The sequence below is a fragment of the Opisthorchis viverrini genome (genome assembly GCF_000715545.1).
Source record: "Opisthorchis viverrini unplaced genomic scaffold opera_v5_34, whole genome shotgun sequence".
In the NCBI taxonomy this organism is placed as follows: domain Eukaryota; kingdom Metazoa; phylum Platyhelminthes; class Trematoda; order Opisthorchiida; family Opisthorchiidae; genus Opisthorchis; species Opisthorchis viverrini.
Genome location: NW_008751690.1, coordinates 503,289 through 517,695, shown reverse-complemented (window position 1 = coordinate 517,695; position 14,407 = coordinate 503,289). Strand labels below are relative to the sequence as shown.

General features: G+C 41.5%; 1 protein-coding gene across 1 annotated transcript in view; it reads right to left on the bottom strand.

The window, feature by feature from the left end:
* Positions 1-14,075, bottom strand: part of T265_13062 (hypothetical protein) — a gene marked incomplete at both ends in the record, with an annotated part of 17,341 nt that extends 3,266 nt beyond the window's left edge. Inside the window, 10 exons of the mRNA XM_009167014.1 lie at positions 1,259-1,427; positions 4,741-4,840; positions 6,969-7,136; positions 7,230-7,314; positions 8,869-9,206; positions 9,894-9,989; positions 10,424-10,704; positions 11,023-11,205; positions 12,805-13,069; positions 13,695-14,075. Coding sequence (XP_009165278.1) covers positions 1,259-1,427; positions 4,741-4,840; positions 6,969-7,136; positions 7,230-7,314; positions 8,869-9,206; positions 9,894-9,989; positions 10,424-10,704; positions 11,023-11,205; positions 12,805-13,069; positions 13,695-14,073 — 2,064 coding nt within the window. The remainder of the gene's footprint in view (positions 1-1,258; positions 1,428-4,740; positions 4,841-6,968; positions 7,137-7,229; positions 7,315-8,868; positions 9,207-9,893; positions 9,990-10,423; positions 10,705-11,022; positions 11,206-12,804; positions 13,070-13,694) is intronic.
* Between the last annotated feature and the right edge of the window lie 332 nt (positions 14,076-14,407).

Genomic DNA, 14,407 nt, shown 5'->3' with positions numbered 1-14,407 from the left:
TACCTTATATATATATATATATATATATATATATATATCATATAAGCCTCTTCCCACACATGGCAACATCCCGTGTCCGAGTTTTGTGACCATTCTTGTTGATGATATATTCGCCGCTAGTGGAATAAAAGCTATACTGGAATTCCCACCCACCCAAATGAATATCGTACAAATATGGTGTAATTATTTCCAGAAACTACGTCTGCTACCCATTGTCGGACCTAGTTAGGTAAACCTATCTAGCTTTGGGCACTGTGCTTAGAATTCACTTCTTCTGTTTCCCACATTGCATAAAAGTTCACGACAAAAAACCAACACACTAACCCCACCGCATCTGATAATTCATCTCGATAAAAACCAACCAGCATACAGACTGAGAAGAGGGTTTCTCGCCAAATCACTACAGCCACTGCGTATTCAAGACTGGTTTGTCATTGTGGTGGGAAAATATACTTTACTATGGCTTGCTTACATACCCTAATACTGTCTCTATTGTGAAGAAGGGATGTCAAAGAATGTTCGTTATTTCAAAACCAAGATTTACACCACCATCCCGGATGTCTCAGAGGTATAAATCCACTCACCTCCACTCACAGAATTACATATCTATGCCCCATTGGACAATATTAATTAATCCTAGTATTATAGAACTTAATTCCTCCTCAGCTTAATGATGTTCTACGCAGCGCATTTAACGTGATCAGACGTTTTGCTACGGGTCCGCATTTTGGGGGTGGTGTTGCATTGTTGTGCAAAGAACGATTGAGTGTGGCATGCTTTTTAACGATCAAGTAATCCCAGTCTGTCAGATTGGACCCTACTTTGCATGATCACTGAGACAGGTAATCTCATTCAGCCTGAACTTGCTCGGTTTGGGGGGAAAGGATTGAGCTGGGTATGTTTGAAGTATTCTGTGAGTTACGTACAACGTCGCTATATCTGGGTTTTGTGATTTCATGCATTTATGCCGGCCGCATTCATGTGACTGTAACATTTCAAGTTCAAGAAATTAAAAAGCTGCATGGATGGGGAAGCGTTCGGCCGTGATTCTACTCCGTCGGTTTAGGCCAAAGAGAATAATCAAGCTAGTACAGAAGCAACACTGTTCCAGCCGGTTTACTGTGGACATAAATCGTACAAGTTTCGTAAAAACTTAGAAATACTACTGTTTAATCTACTTTTCTGTATACCTCGATTGTTGCATGAACTTGTAAACCAAACATATATGATATGGAGTAAATAACCAAATTCAGCTTACGATGGCTTCCCAGGCCTGGGACTCCTCTTCGAGCTGCTCTTGTCTGAGCTTGGATTTCCTTGCCTGCCGCCGCGCTTCCTCAGCATCGTCTCTGGCTTCCTTTAATTGTTGTTGACACAGTTTTAATGATTCCATGGTTTTTCTCAAATCTCTTTCAGTCTGTTTGACGCTAAAGGGTAGAATGCAGAAATAAATTTAGCAGAAATCGACAGTTTGTTGTCATTCTTAGGGGAATCGGAGATTCTTATAGAAAACTTTGTCCTGCAAGCGAAGTCAGTCTGTGCTGAAAAGCCGAGAAGCACTTTAGAGTGCCTCCAGTAATGCACACTACACGGAACTCCAACGTTTCGAATCCGTGACTTCCGGATCAAATGTTTGAATGCAAGCGTTCGGCCACAAGAGGTTGATCGACAGCACGATTAACTCGCACTTAGACAGGAAATGGCACCCTCACACTTTGATACGGAAACTGTGAAGTCAGTCGTGCTGAAAAGCCGAGAAGCACTTTAGAGTGCCTCCAGTAATGCACACTACACGGAACTCCAACGTTTCGAATCCGTGACTTCCGGATCAAATGTTTGAATGCAAGCGTTCGGCCACAAGAGGTTGATCGACAGCACGATTAACTCGCACTTAGACAGGAAATGGCACCCTCACACTTTGATACGGAAACTGTACCATTTTGTCACTTGTTGACCGGCTCTTCGAATGAACTGTCCTTTTTCCTTTCGTTCGCCTTTGAAAACGTCATTTTCGAACGAACCTCTATTACATTGAAATAGTTGTTGTTTCAGTGATGATTCCCCTCATTTATAATCACGAAGTTTATGTTCGACCAGATGTTACTTTAGCTCTTTATAATGTTTAGTTCAAAAGTGATGAGTAAAACAAAATCATGTGTATGATATTTGTAGCTTACATTGAAAATAATCCGAGGTAATTCCGTCATTCCACTAATTTTGATTACAGGTTAGTTATCGTTTCGCAAATGGGGCTTGCGTTCGTGAGTTGCTTTCGTGCGAGTCAAAAGTATCATCCTAGTATGTCTCACTATGATTTATGCTGACAAGTATGTTTCAGTGAGAATCACACCTCAGGTAGCTAAAAATGTCTAAAATAAACCTGTCAATTCCTCCATAAATACCCTGGATAGACTCCATGAACTTCTAAGATGACACCCATTTTATAAAATATTCCGTGTACGGTTACGCATATGCGTAAGTTGACATGTTATGGACCCAAAATGCCTCCTTTTTACTCTTGCTGCTGTTGAACAAATGGGCAGCGGAGTAGCATGGACAGTTATGGTTGTTCTGAAGAAATCCCTATCAACCGAGAAAGCTATTCGCTGTACATATAATCCCCTTGGATCAATAGGAACAATGAAATTATTTTTTAAAGTTTTCCCGGATAGTGAGTGCAATTGTATTCAGTCAGTCTGTTTTCAACTGGATCAAAATGTGAGTCATGAGCCGCAATAAGGTTGGCCGACGATGCATTTCCCACGATTTCGTAAGTGAACATACTATTATGTCAGTCTCTGTACGTCTAGTGTCAAATGAATATTAAATCTTCCCTTCGAATCGATCACTATCTGATAGAATATCAGTAACAATGTTGACATCTGTGTCTGTCTGGTGAGCTCTAACCAGAAGCTAAACCAGGCCAATGTGGAGATGCGGATTAGTGTACATAAACCATGTTTGAGTGACATTCGGCAGCTCCATTTGAATAAACAGTATTTGGAGAACATTGTACCCATGACAGAGGATGGGAAACCGGCTTAAATTTACCCTCGGTTATAAGCACAATCCACTGATTTTCAAATGGGGGACAGGATCGTCTTCGGACATTTTGATCTTCAACTACATCGCCTTACCAGAAGCCCAAAACGGAGAAGCTTCTACCCCTTGCATCACAGACATGCTCAGTAATACATACGTGTCTGCCCAATAGGCTCCTTCAAGATACTGAGTCGCTCCAAAGTGTGCTGCGACCAAAAAGCCATACTGAGCCCTTCATTTAAAAGTGCTTTAGGATAGGCAAAAAATAAGCACAAACCACAGTACCAAGGTCGGTTTACCTAGAATATGCTGACACAGATGATCGTGTTTTTGGCAATTTAAACAAACTTTTCTCTGCATATATTAGCTGTGGCTTTTAGGACGAAATTCGGGCACGTCACTAAAGGAAAATAGCACCTGCTTTCTTCAAAACAACTTGCACGACTATGCCCCCATCATCCTCATCCTTGTTGGGCTAGTTCGACTGAAAATGTTATTATCAGGGAAGAAAATTAACCAAACTACACCTGTGAACAGTCTGACTGGACGGCCACGAAGTTGTAGAACTTCCTCCTCATGACATATCTGTCTTGTTCAGTAAAACCTGTCACGTGACCACTGCTAGGACCGGTGAACACAGTGGACCGTTACGGTGTTCACTGGAAGTTTGTGTAAGGTTTTCTGGTGCAGTACATCTTTCCATCAAATCAACATTCATCCTTCAACTTGAAGCAAGAACCGTTGTGTCTGTTAACATGAGAACAACTCAGTCTAAACTGTTAGCACGACAAATGTGAAAGTTTGTCCGAGTTGTTATAGCAGGAGCTAGAGAGGACCAGCGGAAATTCTTCATCACTGACTATGGACACTGCAGAAGAAACGTTGTAAGTGGGCCCGAGTGGATTCATTTTCATACAAACTGTTGTATTTGTGAGTAATGTCACGGCCGTCTTAAGCAATCAGCCAATGGAATGCGAAAATGGTCCTTTGACTGTAGACAGTTTGGTCAACATCATATCACATTAATGTCATGCAAATTATCCTTGATGGTAAAGACTGAATGCGTCAACCATATCCTATAATTAGAATGTGAACTTTAGGGTATACGACTCTGCAACTTGAAAGATGTCAAGGTTAGTCCAGCGCCTGAAAGTCCAAACTGCAGACTAATCAGAGTAGGCTGGTCACCAAGCCCAGGTTAATTAATAAATTAAATTAATTTCAAAGGTTATATTGGTATTTCGGGGACTGTAGGCGCTTGACAAGCGATACCGTCGGATTGTGATCGTTTGTTATATCCCTGAATGTATGCCTCTGAAAAAAACCTTCGCATAATCCAATCACCTACACCAGTGTTCAACGCCCGTTTTACCTGGGTACCCTGCCACACGCGTTGTACATTAACTTGAACGTAGTAACTGGAGCGAAGAATGTTTTTGACCAGATGGTCGTGGAGAAAATTATCAGACAGAGAGCGCGTTTGAGCGGAGAATTTATATTCGGTGAACGAGATAATCTAATTGAGTAGGAATCACAAACTTGAGCTTACAAAGTTAATTTCCATTATCCAGCATCTGCATTCAGCATGAACTGGATGAAACCTGTGAAGATACTTGTCCAGTATGGGTAGGAAAGGTACTCAATGAAATTGAGCACGAAATAACTTGTATAAACATCTCCGTTTCTGGTTCTACTTACCGCTCCAGCTCCTTAAAACGAAGTAATCGCTGATCTTCACGGTGCTCCAACAAGGAACGTTCGGGTTTTTCAAGCATCCCAATCCACTCACTCCAAGTTGCTGGAAAGAAATTTGGATCGAATTAGATACAGGTGTCAGTCGTGTCCATATACACAGTCAACTATTTGGGATAAAACAGTATCACCGAAAATATAAACAATGGTACTAAAAAAGTAGCAGCCACTTCGTTGGCATTTGAAATTGGAAATGGTTCAGTGACTTCTTATGGGAATTCGTGAGCACCTGAGTAGCAGTAGTAGTAGTAGTTAGGTTGAAAATAACCGAACGTTGGCTCATGGATTTTCGGAATGGAAGAACATGTTTTGCAGTTTGGTTTCCAAATGACAGTTAGATTATTCCAAAAGATTGTCAAAAGAGCTTCAGGGTAGCTTGCGCATGACCTCGCAGATTCGACTTTCGTTCTGTTCTTCAAAAAGAGATCATTGATGAAACTCGCGACTGTGTTAATCTTGAAGGCTGCTTTTGCTGGGTGCAGCCAAGATTTGTCACTGTAGATTCATTATTAGCAGTCCCAATAAGAGACGAATATTCTGTTGAAAAGCCGCATGGTAATTGCTATAGCCCGGTGAACCACTTTCCTAGAAAAAAAGAATCACTCACCATAAGGTCAATTTACTCGTCTAGGAAATTCGGCTTGCAACCGATACCTTTTTGATGAAACGTCCTTCATTTTCCAAAAGTAAGCACCCCAACGTCTTTGGTAAGCAAAGACCTTCCTGAGTATGAAATACTCGCATCATTTGTTTGCATCTTGATACCAGTTAGGTACCCGACAAATGAGCTGAAAAACAGAATTGTACCTCAAGTTGTCTGTGTATTACACCATGACCTTAAACTACATTTCGCATAGCTACTAAATCCTTCTGCTTAAAATGCCACGGGAAAGAGATAACATAGCGAACATTTTTGGAGTTTATACAGCGGTTTATTCCATCCTAAAAGAGACCAGTCCCAGAGGGAACCGTCTGCGATTAATTCCATTAGGTTGTCCCTGAAATAGGAAAACTGAGCACACGGCTTCTGCTCCAAGGAGATCATTTGGAACGCCCAGTCAAAATGCAAATTCCCTTAAAAAATCACAGTATTAGGCTTGTCACCTTATGAAGAGGTCGTTTCGTGTGATCAATATTTGTCTGTTTGTGGTTTCGTCTTCTGTGTGACAGAGGTCAGATTCACTCCAAAGGGTCGACAAAAATGCTCTCTCCTAGGGCCCCTTGTCCAAGTCTTTGTGGAATAGATATAGGTGGCTTTTGTTGACTTTACTGTTTTAAGGCATGCAATGTTGATGCTATGCATGTCCAGAAGCACTGCGGTTATTGGAAGCTATGAATTTATTGAACTAGTATTCCTTCCCTGAGGCCAGAGCAAGCTAGTCGTTTCCTATGCAAGTTTTACCAAGAACGACAATGAAATCATAAAAACCCTTTTGATGAAGGGACAACAGCAGTCACAAGAACAATCGCTCGGTAGTCGAAGCTGGCAGGCCGAGTAGTTGTAAGCTGCATTGTTTTAGCCAACAGCCTGCTACTCATGAAAATACGGCTCCGTTATTCGACTACCTTCGGTTCAGAAAAAATTCAGTCGGTGTTCAAGAAAAGAGAGTGCACCAACCGCTCACAGTGGTTTGCAGTAAAGAGGAAAGGTGTCAGTGGAAAGGTTGTCTGTACCCTTAAATAGTCCAACCTTCGGAGATGCAACTAAATCTTTGAAAGTTTAGTCCGGATGATGATATTTTGAAGTTTCCGGTAGACATACTTCACTTCAACACAAGTAAGGATTTCCGACTTGTTACATGCGCTTGCTCGGACATCGGGGCTTTATTTCACGATTTTGTAAGCCGTCCAAATTTAGGGGATTTACTTAATGACGCAATTGTGAATCTGCACGAATCAGGTTGTTTTGTACAACGAAATGGATGCATAAACAGTATAGATGCACAGCGAAATCTTCTGGATGAAATAAACATCACGAGAGACGAGGTAAATGCAGCGCCCACTTGGACAAAAACGATAGCTATGAACAAAAATACCAAAATTGTAACCAAAAACCTGCCCAGTGGGTTTCAAGCGTGTGCCACGCTACCTAACTGGGAAGTCCTGACTGGCGGGTTAATCGATCGTCACAACCAGGACAGTTACTGTGTCATCGTTCGATGAGTCGAACACACCAGTCACATAGCTCAAGTGACAACACGTTCGCCTGTCCAGACGTGATAACGTGCGTTGGACATGCTCGCCTCGCATGTCAGAAGTCCGGGGTTCAAATCCTGGCACGGCCATTGGATATGCACTGCTGATGAGCTCTAATAACAGCGAAACTCGAGTCCAGTGCTCCCCTTTGGTGTGGACTCACCGGAATAATTACGCCAAGACAGGACCACGACCGTCCAAACGAGGGTGGTGTGGCTATGAACAAAGATAGTATTTACCTTGTGAATCGGCGTGGAATCCACTGGCATCTCTTGCAAAGCCGGACAAATGAGAAAACACTTCAGTGAAAAAGTGCCTCTTTACCTAAGGAAGTAAAATAGCAAATAATTAAATAAATAATAAGGGAAAGTTGCATTAAAAAGAAAATCAGCTGACTTTCTCATTTGCTTCATCCTCATTTGCGAACGAGTGTTGAAGTATCTAAGAAAAACCACCTTTTTCGTCGAATAATATACAAGATCTAGAATACATAGTACAAAAGTTGTCGTAAGAACGCCGGACTTATCTCCAACCCCGTAATTCTATGACCCTAACAGCTTTTATCCGGTACTGCATTTGCATCCGGAAAAAAAATGAAACTCGACCAAACGTCACTGTTCAACAGCTGCCAAATTTGTGGCATTGAGCTCCCAAAAACCCACACGGATGCACTGAATCTGTTCAGTGCGACAACTAAAAAGGTTGACGCTATTTTTGTCGTAGGTAGTCACGACAATGTTAGCTCAAAAAAATTCAGTTGGTTGGTCAGCTGCTACACAGACTACGTCGGTGTGAAAACTTCCCAATTACTCCTGTTTTTGACGAGAATCGTTGAAGGATGCTGAGGGAACCTGGCAGATTCGTAATTGTGATATAGAGCCGAACAAATAGATTTTACGGAAATGGCGTCTCATTTTGTACTTTTTACGCTATAACAACCACCAAGCGAACCTGAAAAAAAGACAGTGTCCCTTAGTTCATCTTCTAAACTTCTCTAATCATAAACGAGTGATTTATATAAATACTACTGACTTTTTGCGCTTCGGCAATGGCTTTAGCTGTCCACCGCACTTTCCAGATCCCCTTTTGGATTTTGACAAGACATATCTAATCGGTCTCCCATTTCTTAAAATCGCATTACTTATTTCCTTTCACTGTGCCCAAAAGACCTACATTTTCTGAGCATAGCACTCTACTTTCAATAACTGCAAAGTTGTTTACCGTAAACAATTCAATTAACTCTTTATTCCAGGTTGTACATTAACCTACAACCGATATAATCACCGCTGTAGCGTTTGATGCCGTTTCCTACAATTTTGCCAGGATCACCTTCCATCCTCTTAAGTATTGCTCTAGTTATGTATGCACTGCCCTCTGTTCACATTGATTTGCATTAGTCCAATGGACAATCTGAACTATTGGGATCTTACTGGAAACTATGTGCCCCCGAAGGGGTCGGCGTGGTGCATTCTTCCTCGTAAGGACTCTGACTTCATCAGACACTTTCGTCAGAGCTAATACGACTACCGAGGTATGTAAAATTTTCCACAACCCCCAGTGATTTTCCTTGAATGGTTTGTAAATTTTCCACAACCCCCAGTGATTTTCCTTGAATTGTAAGCGTACGTTCGGCGACTGCACTTTTCATTTAAATCTTCCTGTTTCCCGCCTTAAAGACTGTGCGTTGTCCCTGAAAAGAATCTGGTTGATGACATTTAGGATCCATAGGAAATCTGGCTAAAAGTCTGTGTATTTGTGCACTGAATGAAGTGCACTATTCATCTGCGTAACAAATTCACTTCATAAAAAATCGAAAAAGGTGATTGCGCTTTGTATATTATTAGGCCAATACAACACAAGAAACCTATTCACACCCACCATAAATTTGATGTCATCAACGTGCAGCTTCCTTGCCACCTCACGAACTCGCCTGATAAAGGATTTTGTCGGTATATCGTCTGTCCCTGTGAGGTTTTCTTCGTCCAAGAACCGACAGTCCGGTACAGGCTCGGTACTAGTCCAAATAGTTCGGTGTGTCGCCTGTGGCACTAGCCTGAACAGCCCTTCGTTTGGAGCACGAAGCCATGCCAAATAGAACAGGATTGACATCACACTGCACAGCACTTGCGTCAGCGATTGCTCCACGGGAGCACTACCGACCAGACATAGCACAATTTGATCCCACACGAAGAGCAGGACATCCGGATCAAGGAAGCCTAGGTTAGTGTAAATGGAAAACAAAACAGTCTTCATGTATTTAATAGGAATGATATATTCACTGAAAACTCTAGACAGCCCATCAACGGGTCCTATCAGACAGGTCTGATCTCTGAATTTCCATCAAACTTATTTGGCACTGAAACACCTGTTTTTTAGTTAAGGTGCGCTAAACACTAGACTGTAAATTTGATTGATATCGAGTGGAGACTTAGAACCTCCTGCTGTTTAGCTCATTTGTAAATTCACAATCATGGATGAAAACATGTTTTTTCAAGGTCATCCTACTGAACATTCAAGGCCCAGTGCTGTTTGTAATCTGATCGGGGAAGTCCAAGAAGCAGGATAACTCAGGCTTTTTTATGTGCATCAGAATCGGCCTAAATGAAGAAGTACTGATATTGTATTCTTGACTGGCGGTTATGAACTGATGTAGTTCATCTTTGCACAAAGAATGACATATTCTCTCTGTTCTGGGATACTCCGAGAGTTTTGTAAATACTTATATTATTGCATATATAAATATTTCCTTAACAAGGCATGAATATTCAGACATGGTACTTCATATTTTTATCGTTACCTATCCAATCAAAGATAGAACAATTTTCTTACAGTTTACTTCACTCAAACATCTCCTGAGGGCACAATCGACTTTTGAGTATTCAGATTATGTGTGAAAAACTTACCACTAAACAGTGACTCCACAAGTGGCTCGACAAGCTCGTAGATGACTTCCGAACAAAGGTGGTCTTGGCGACCCATGTCCTCGACAAGAACAATCCCTGAATGGCGGTACACAAAAAGAGAAAGACACTACTAATCCCAACAAATGATAGAAATACTGTCAGTAATATCATACATATGTAGCAGAAGTACGCACGGATAAAAAAGTTCAACGGAACTTCCACTGTCGTTTGCCGGCGTGCAGTTATGACAGAGCATGTCCTTGCATTTCTCAGAACATTACACAGTCCAGTCAACAAGAACAATTAGTCAAAATTGTTTGATGCGAATTTGAGTGTATCGGGTAGCATGAGCATTTTCAATAGTAAGTCCAGCAAAACGGTTAAAATAAAAGCAAAGTTGATACTTCATCTACAAATATTTACATATATTAATCGAGGTAACAAACTAGAACCCCATCTAACCAAGCAGCGTCGGATATACGCAACTTACAGATGACTATCCATACGCCCAAACACCAATCCGAACTAACCTCTTACGACCACAATCTCATTTACAACCTCTGAAGCCATCTTTGCATCAATTTTACGTAAATTTTGTAGAAGCAGGACACCAAACATTTTTCGTCCAACCTTCCAATCAACTTCCGCTACTGTAGCCATATTGGAATTGTGATGCAGGTGCTTTGGACGAGGCCGGAATTTTCGGAACCATGTTGCCGGCTGATGAGTCAAGTAGCTTGGCATCTGTGAGACCAGACTGAAAAACTCCTCAATCAGGACGGTGATATCTTCCAATTCTGGTGGTTGGGTTCTTCATGCATAAGTGAAAGAATTTGAGGTTAGGTCAAATTACAGCAAACGGTACAACCAACAAATTACTTGGACTTGTGAAGGAACTGTAATGAGTTTGTGCACACTTTTTATCACGAGATTTATTACAGAATTATCTCCATCCAAAAAGTTTGGTTAAACAGATGTCTGCATCATCAGCAATATCAGAGTGTCATAGAACGTAGATAGCTTCGGAGCACTGCCCGAATCCGGTGGGAACACCGGATCAGCAATTCTGAAGTACGTCGAATGATATTCGGGAGAAATAACCCGTCCCCGATAGATGAACTAATCACACTGCATAGATGGCGCTGGATTGGCCACGTGCTGCGTACGCCAGTCGACCGACTTCCTCAAAGGGCTCTTTTCGCACAACCACGTGAAGGGTGGAAGAGGGCCACAGGCGATCAAACAATGAGTTGGTAGTGAAGTATAAAAGCCATTACAAGCAAACTCACTTGCGCTGGTCAATGCAATCTTCCTGGATGGGGACCCCTAGACGGGCCACATAAAAGTTAGAGACATTTTCAGACATGGGCAAGTTGCGCCCTCAGTGGTGCTCATGGAATCAAGATATTACCTTCAATGCATAGCTCCCTTACCAATTCCCCCACGAAACGGTGCATTAAAAATGCTAAATTTACGGACCACTTTATCAGCCCCCACCTCCAATGCGCAGCTACCTACCCCAACTCTTTGAATCATCGATGAACGAAACTGTGGCAGCTACAACCACTGTGCGACAAGTACGCTGTTATTACAGCTGACTATGCTGATGATGAGATCATCTTCTCCCTTCCCCTTGTCCAACTCAACCCTTCGAAATGCGCAGCCAATATGACTGCACAAGCAATTTTCATCTTTCTACCATACTCAGTATGGATAACTAAATCGTGTCAAGGAGGGAAGTTCTAAAACACAAAGCTTTATGAGATGTTACATGTAACTGGCGATATTCAATCTTCTACTAAAATTGACCCTGTTTTGCTTCTTCAGTCCTACTGTTTTATCGACTGAAAAAATGCCAGAATGGATATCACAGACTCTAAAATCCGGTATATTTACTTTATAGAGTGACACGAGGGTACTGAAAGTGAAACACTGTCTCTGATTTGAGAACCTCATAATTCAAATTCTGGGGACAACAAAATGACACACACAAAAATCGAAGGGTAAATTATGATCTCTTGTAAAAATGCACTCCGTTTGTTTGCCGACCGTTAGTCTTAGTCACCTGAAGTCTCTATTCCTGGTTCCTCTCACTGTTTGCACTATCGTACGGTCAGTGATCAGACCTCACCCCTTCAGAAACAAGTGAATTGCTTGAAGGAGCAACTTATTCACAAGTTTCATGTAAGCACTGAGAACCTAAGACCAGCTTCGCCATTCTCTTGGTTCACCAAAAGGCCTGATTCCCAAGTTTACTTCAACCATATACCCTACTCTAACACCAAGTTCCACGCAATCCGCGAACTTTATTTATTAGAAAATGGATTTGATTTTGACTGGACAGTCACCTGATTCTCCACCAGGTCGCTATGTAATACTTTTGAAACGACTGTGTTGCACAAGAACCGCCTTAAGTTGTAGTCGGTACGATGTTTGATATATCGCACTCTTGTTTCTTGGGAGGAAAAACTGCTCTTATGATTCTTGAAAACTTACCAGTAAAGTTTGTTGTGAAGCGTTTGTTGACGAGAAACCCGTATGAAGGAAAACACGAAATGCCAACAGTCACCAACCCTTTGCCTCTGGAATAAATGTTCTTCCAACTAAACTGCTGATGGTACTGCTCGTCGCCATACTTATAAACATGGACTTAGTGTTCACTACCACTTAGTTCACCGCATCTCTGCATAATGGTGGACCCCGTGTGTGGATTCAATGGTGAGATGGGTGCTGATAATCTGGTACACTAGTATGGAAGGAAAGGACACTCTTGGTGCACTTTGAATGCGGATTCGCAGTCTAAACAGCATGAATGTAACTGGACGGTTCGCAAATAGTCTCATCTACTGCACCTCATATTACTCACCTAGATATGGATGAAGATTTGGAGAATAGCACCTCAGGATCTTACCTTGGTAGGAAATCCCTCATCGCCAGAACAAATGCTGCAGCCATTCGCACGTGTGCTATGCTCACGTCTTCCGCTGCGTTGCAAGCAATATGGAAGAAGGACAAAACACTTTTCATCGCGTATAGGCAGCCAGCTGAACCTCGCAGCGAAGCCATTGTTGGATCACTATTGATGAATTCTTGGCACATTCTAGATATAGCTTCATCACGTGTGGACTTGGTTTTGTCAACATCATTTCTGAGTAAGTCTACGTAAAGTAGCCGAACTGGAACAACGAAGTGAGAAATTTTTGAAGCACCTTTTTAATAGGTTGTGATGCTTTTGTTGTACCACTAGTTATGCACAACTACGTTTCAGAAGAGTCCGTTTGACTGCGCAAATCAATCAAAATAGCTAGAATACTTGTTTCCCAAACATGTACAAAAGCTCCTCAACACAAATTTTCTGTTGTGTTTTGAAAATACTGTGGAACGATCACATCGTGTCTTGGAAAAATTACATCATATTTGGCAGCGTACTGACTGGTACACTTATGCATAATTTTTGCTTTGAATTGGATTAGTTCCCTCATTGCGTTGTTTTCGTGTGTCAACCCACCAGTACAACTTCCCACGGAAAATTTTAGACTGAAAAATTTGTGCCATTTCCAGGAGCAGTTGGACATATGGATGATGTGATAAAATACTGCTTAATTGTTCAGGATCACTCCCGCTCTCATTTCTATTCAATATCTTCACAGAGTCACATTCTGACATTAGAAAAAGAATAGCAAGTTAAAGTAGAGACCCGTGATTTTCATTTGTATTTAAAAGTACCTAAGCAAAAACTGTAACATTCATATACCATTTATTAGCAGAGTATCTAAAGCAAGCAAACTCTAACTTGCTTACCTCTTTCATTGGCAAGAATTAGCCGCCAGATTTGCCTCCTAAAATGAGGCCCCTGAAGTGTCTGATTGAAAAAATAGGAAGGCAGTTTCCCGCGAAATATGGGATATTTGGTCAGTAGAGCGATAACACCTTCACGTGCTTCAGCAGCTAACAGATCAGCTCGACTCGGAAACACGTAACTGGCTACACCAGCAGCCGGAGAACGTGAGACCGTTAGGTTTCCCGCTAACAGTTTTGTCCAAGGAGCTATTGGCTGTGGATGGAGCACGGTGTCGAAATGAAGTGGATGATGTGGACTAAAGAACCGGCTGTCGACCTCTCGTCGGAGGTTTTCAGTGAGTATTTGGCACAGTTTTTTGCACAATGTTAAATAACCTGTGCCTACAAGATGGACAGCAAAAGGTCGAATTAAAGGTTATCTCAGAGAATTTTATTCACAAAACTGCTTTCAAATAATTGAAGTATAATCTAGATGTAACAGACAAGACAAGCGTAAATGAATCGTCTAATTACGTTCAATTTATTCCATACAAAGGGTCAGTGATACACTAAGTAGGGTTTATTCCTTTGATATTGTTTCTGCGGATATCAATCAACGTTGTCTGAATACGCTATAAAAACATGGAGAAAAATCCGTAAAACTAAGTGGACCTCGCTTATTTCTTTCATTCCATCAGAATAAACAGATAAAGGATGTTTGAACGTATTGTTAT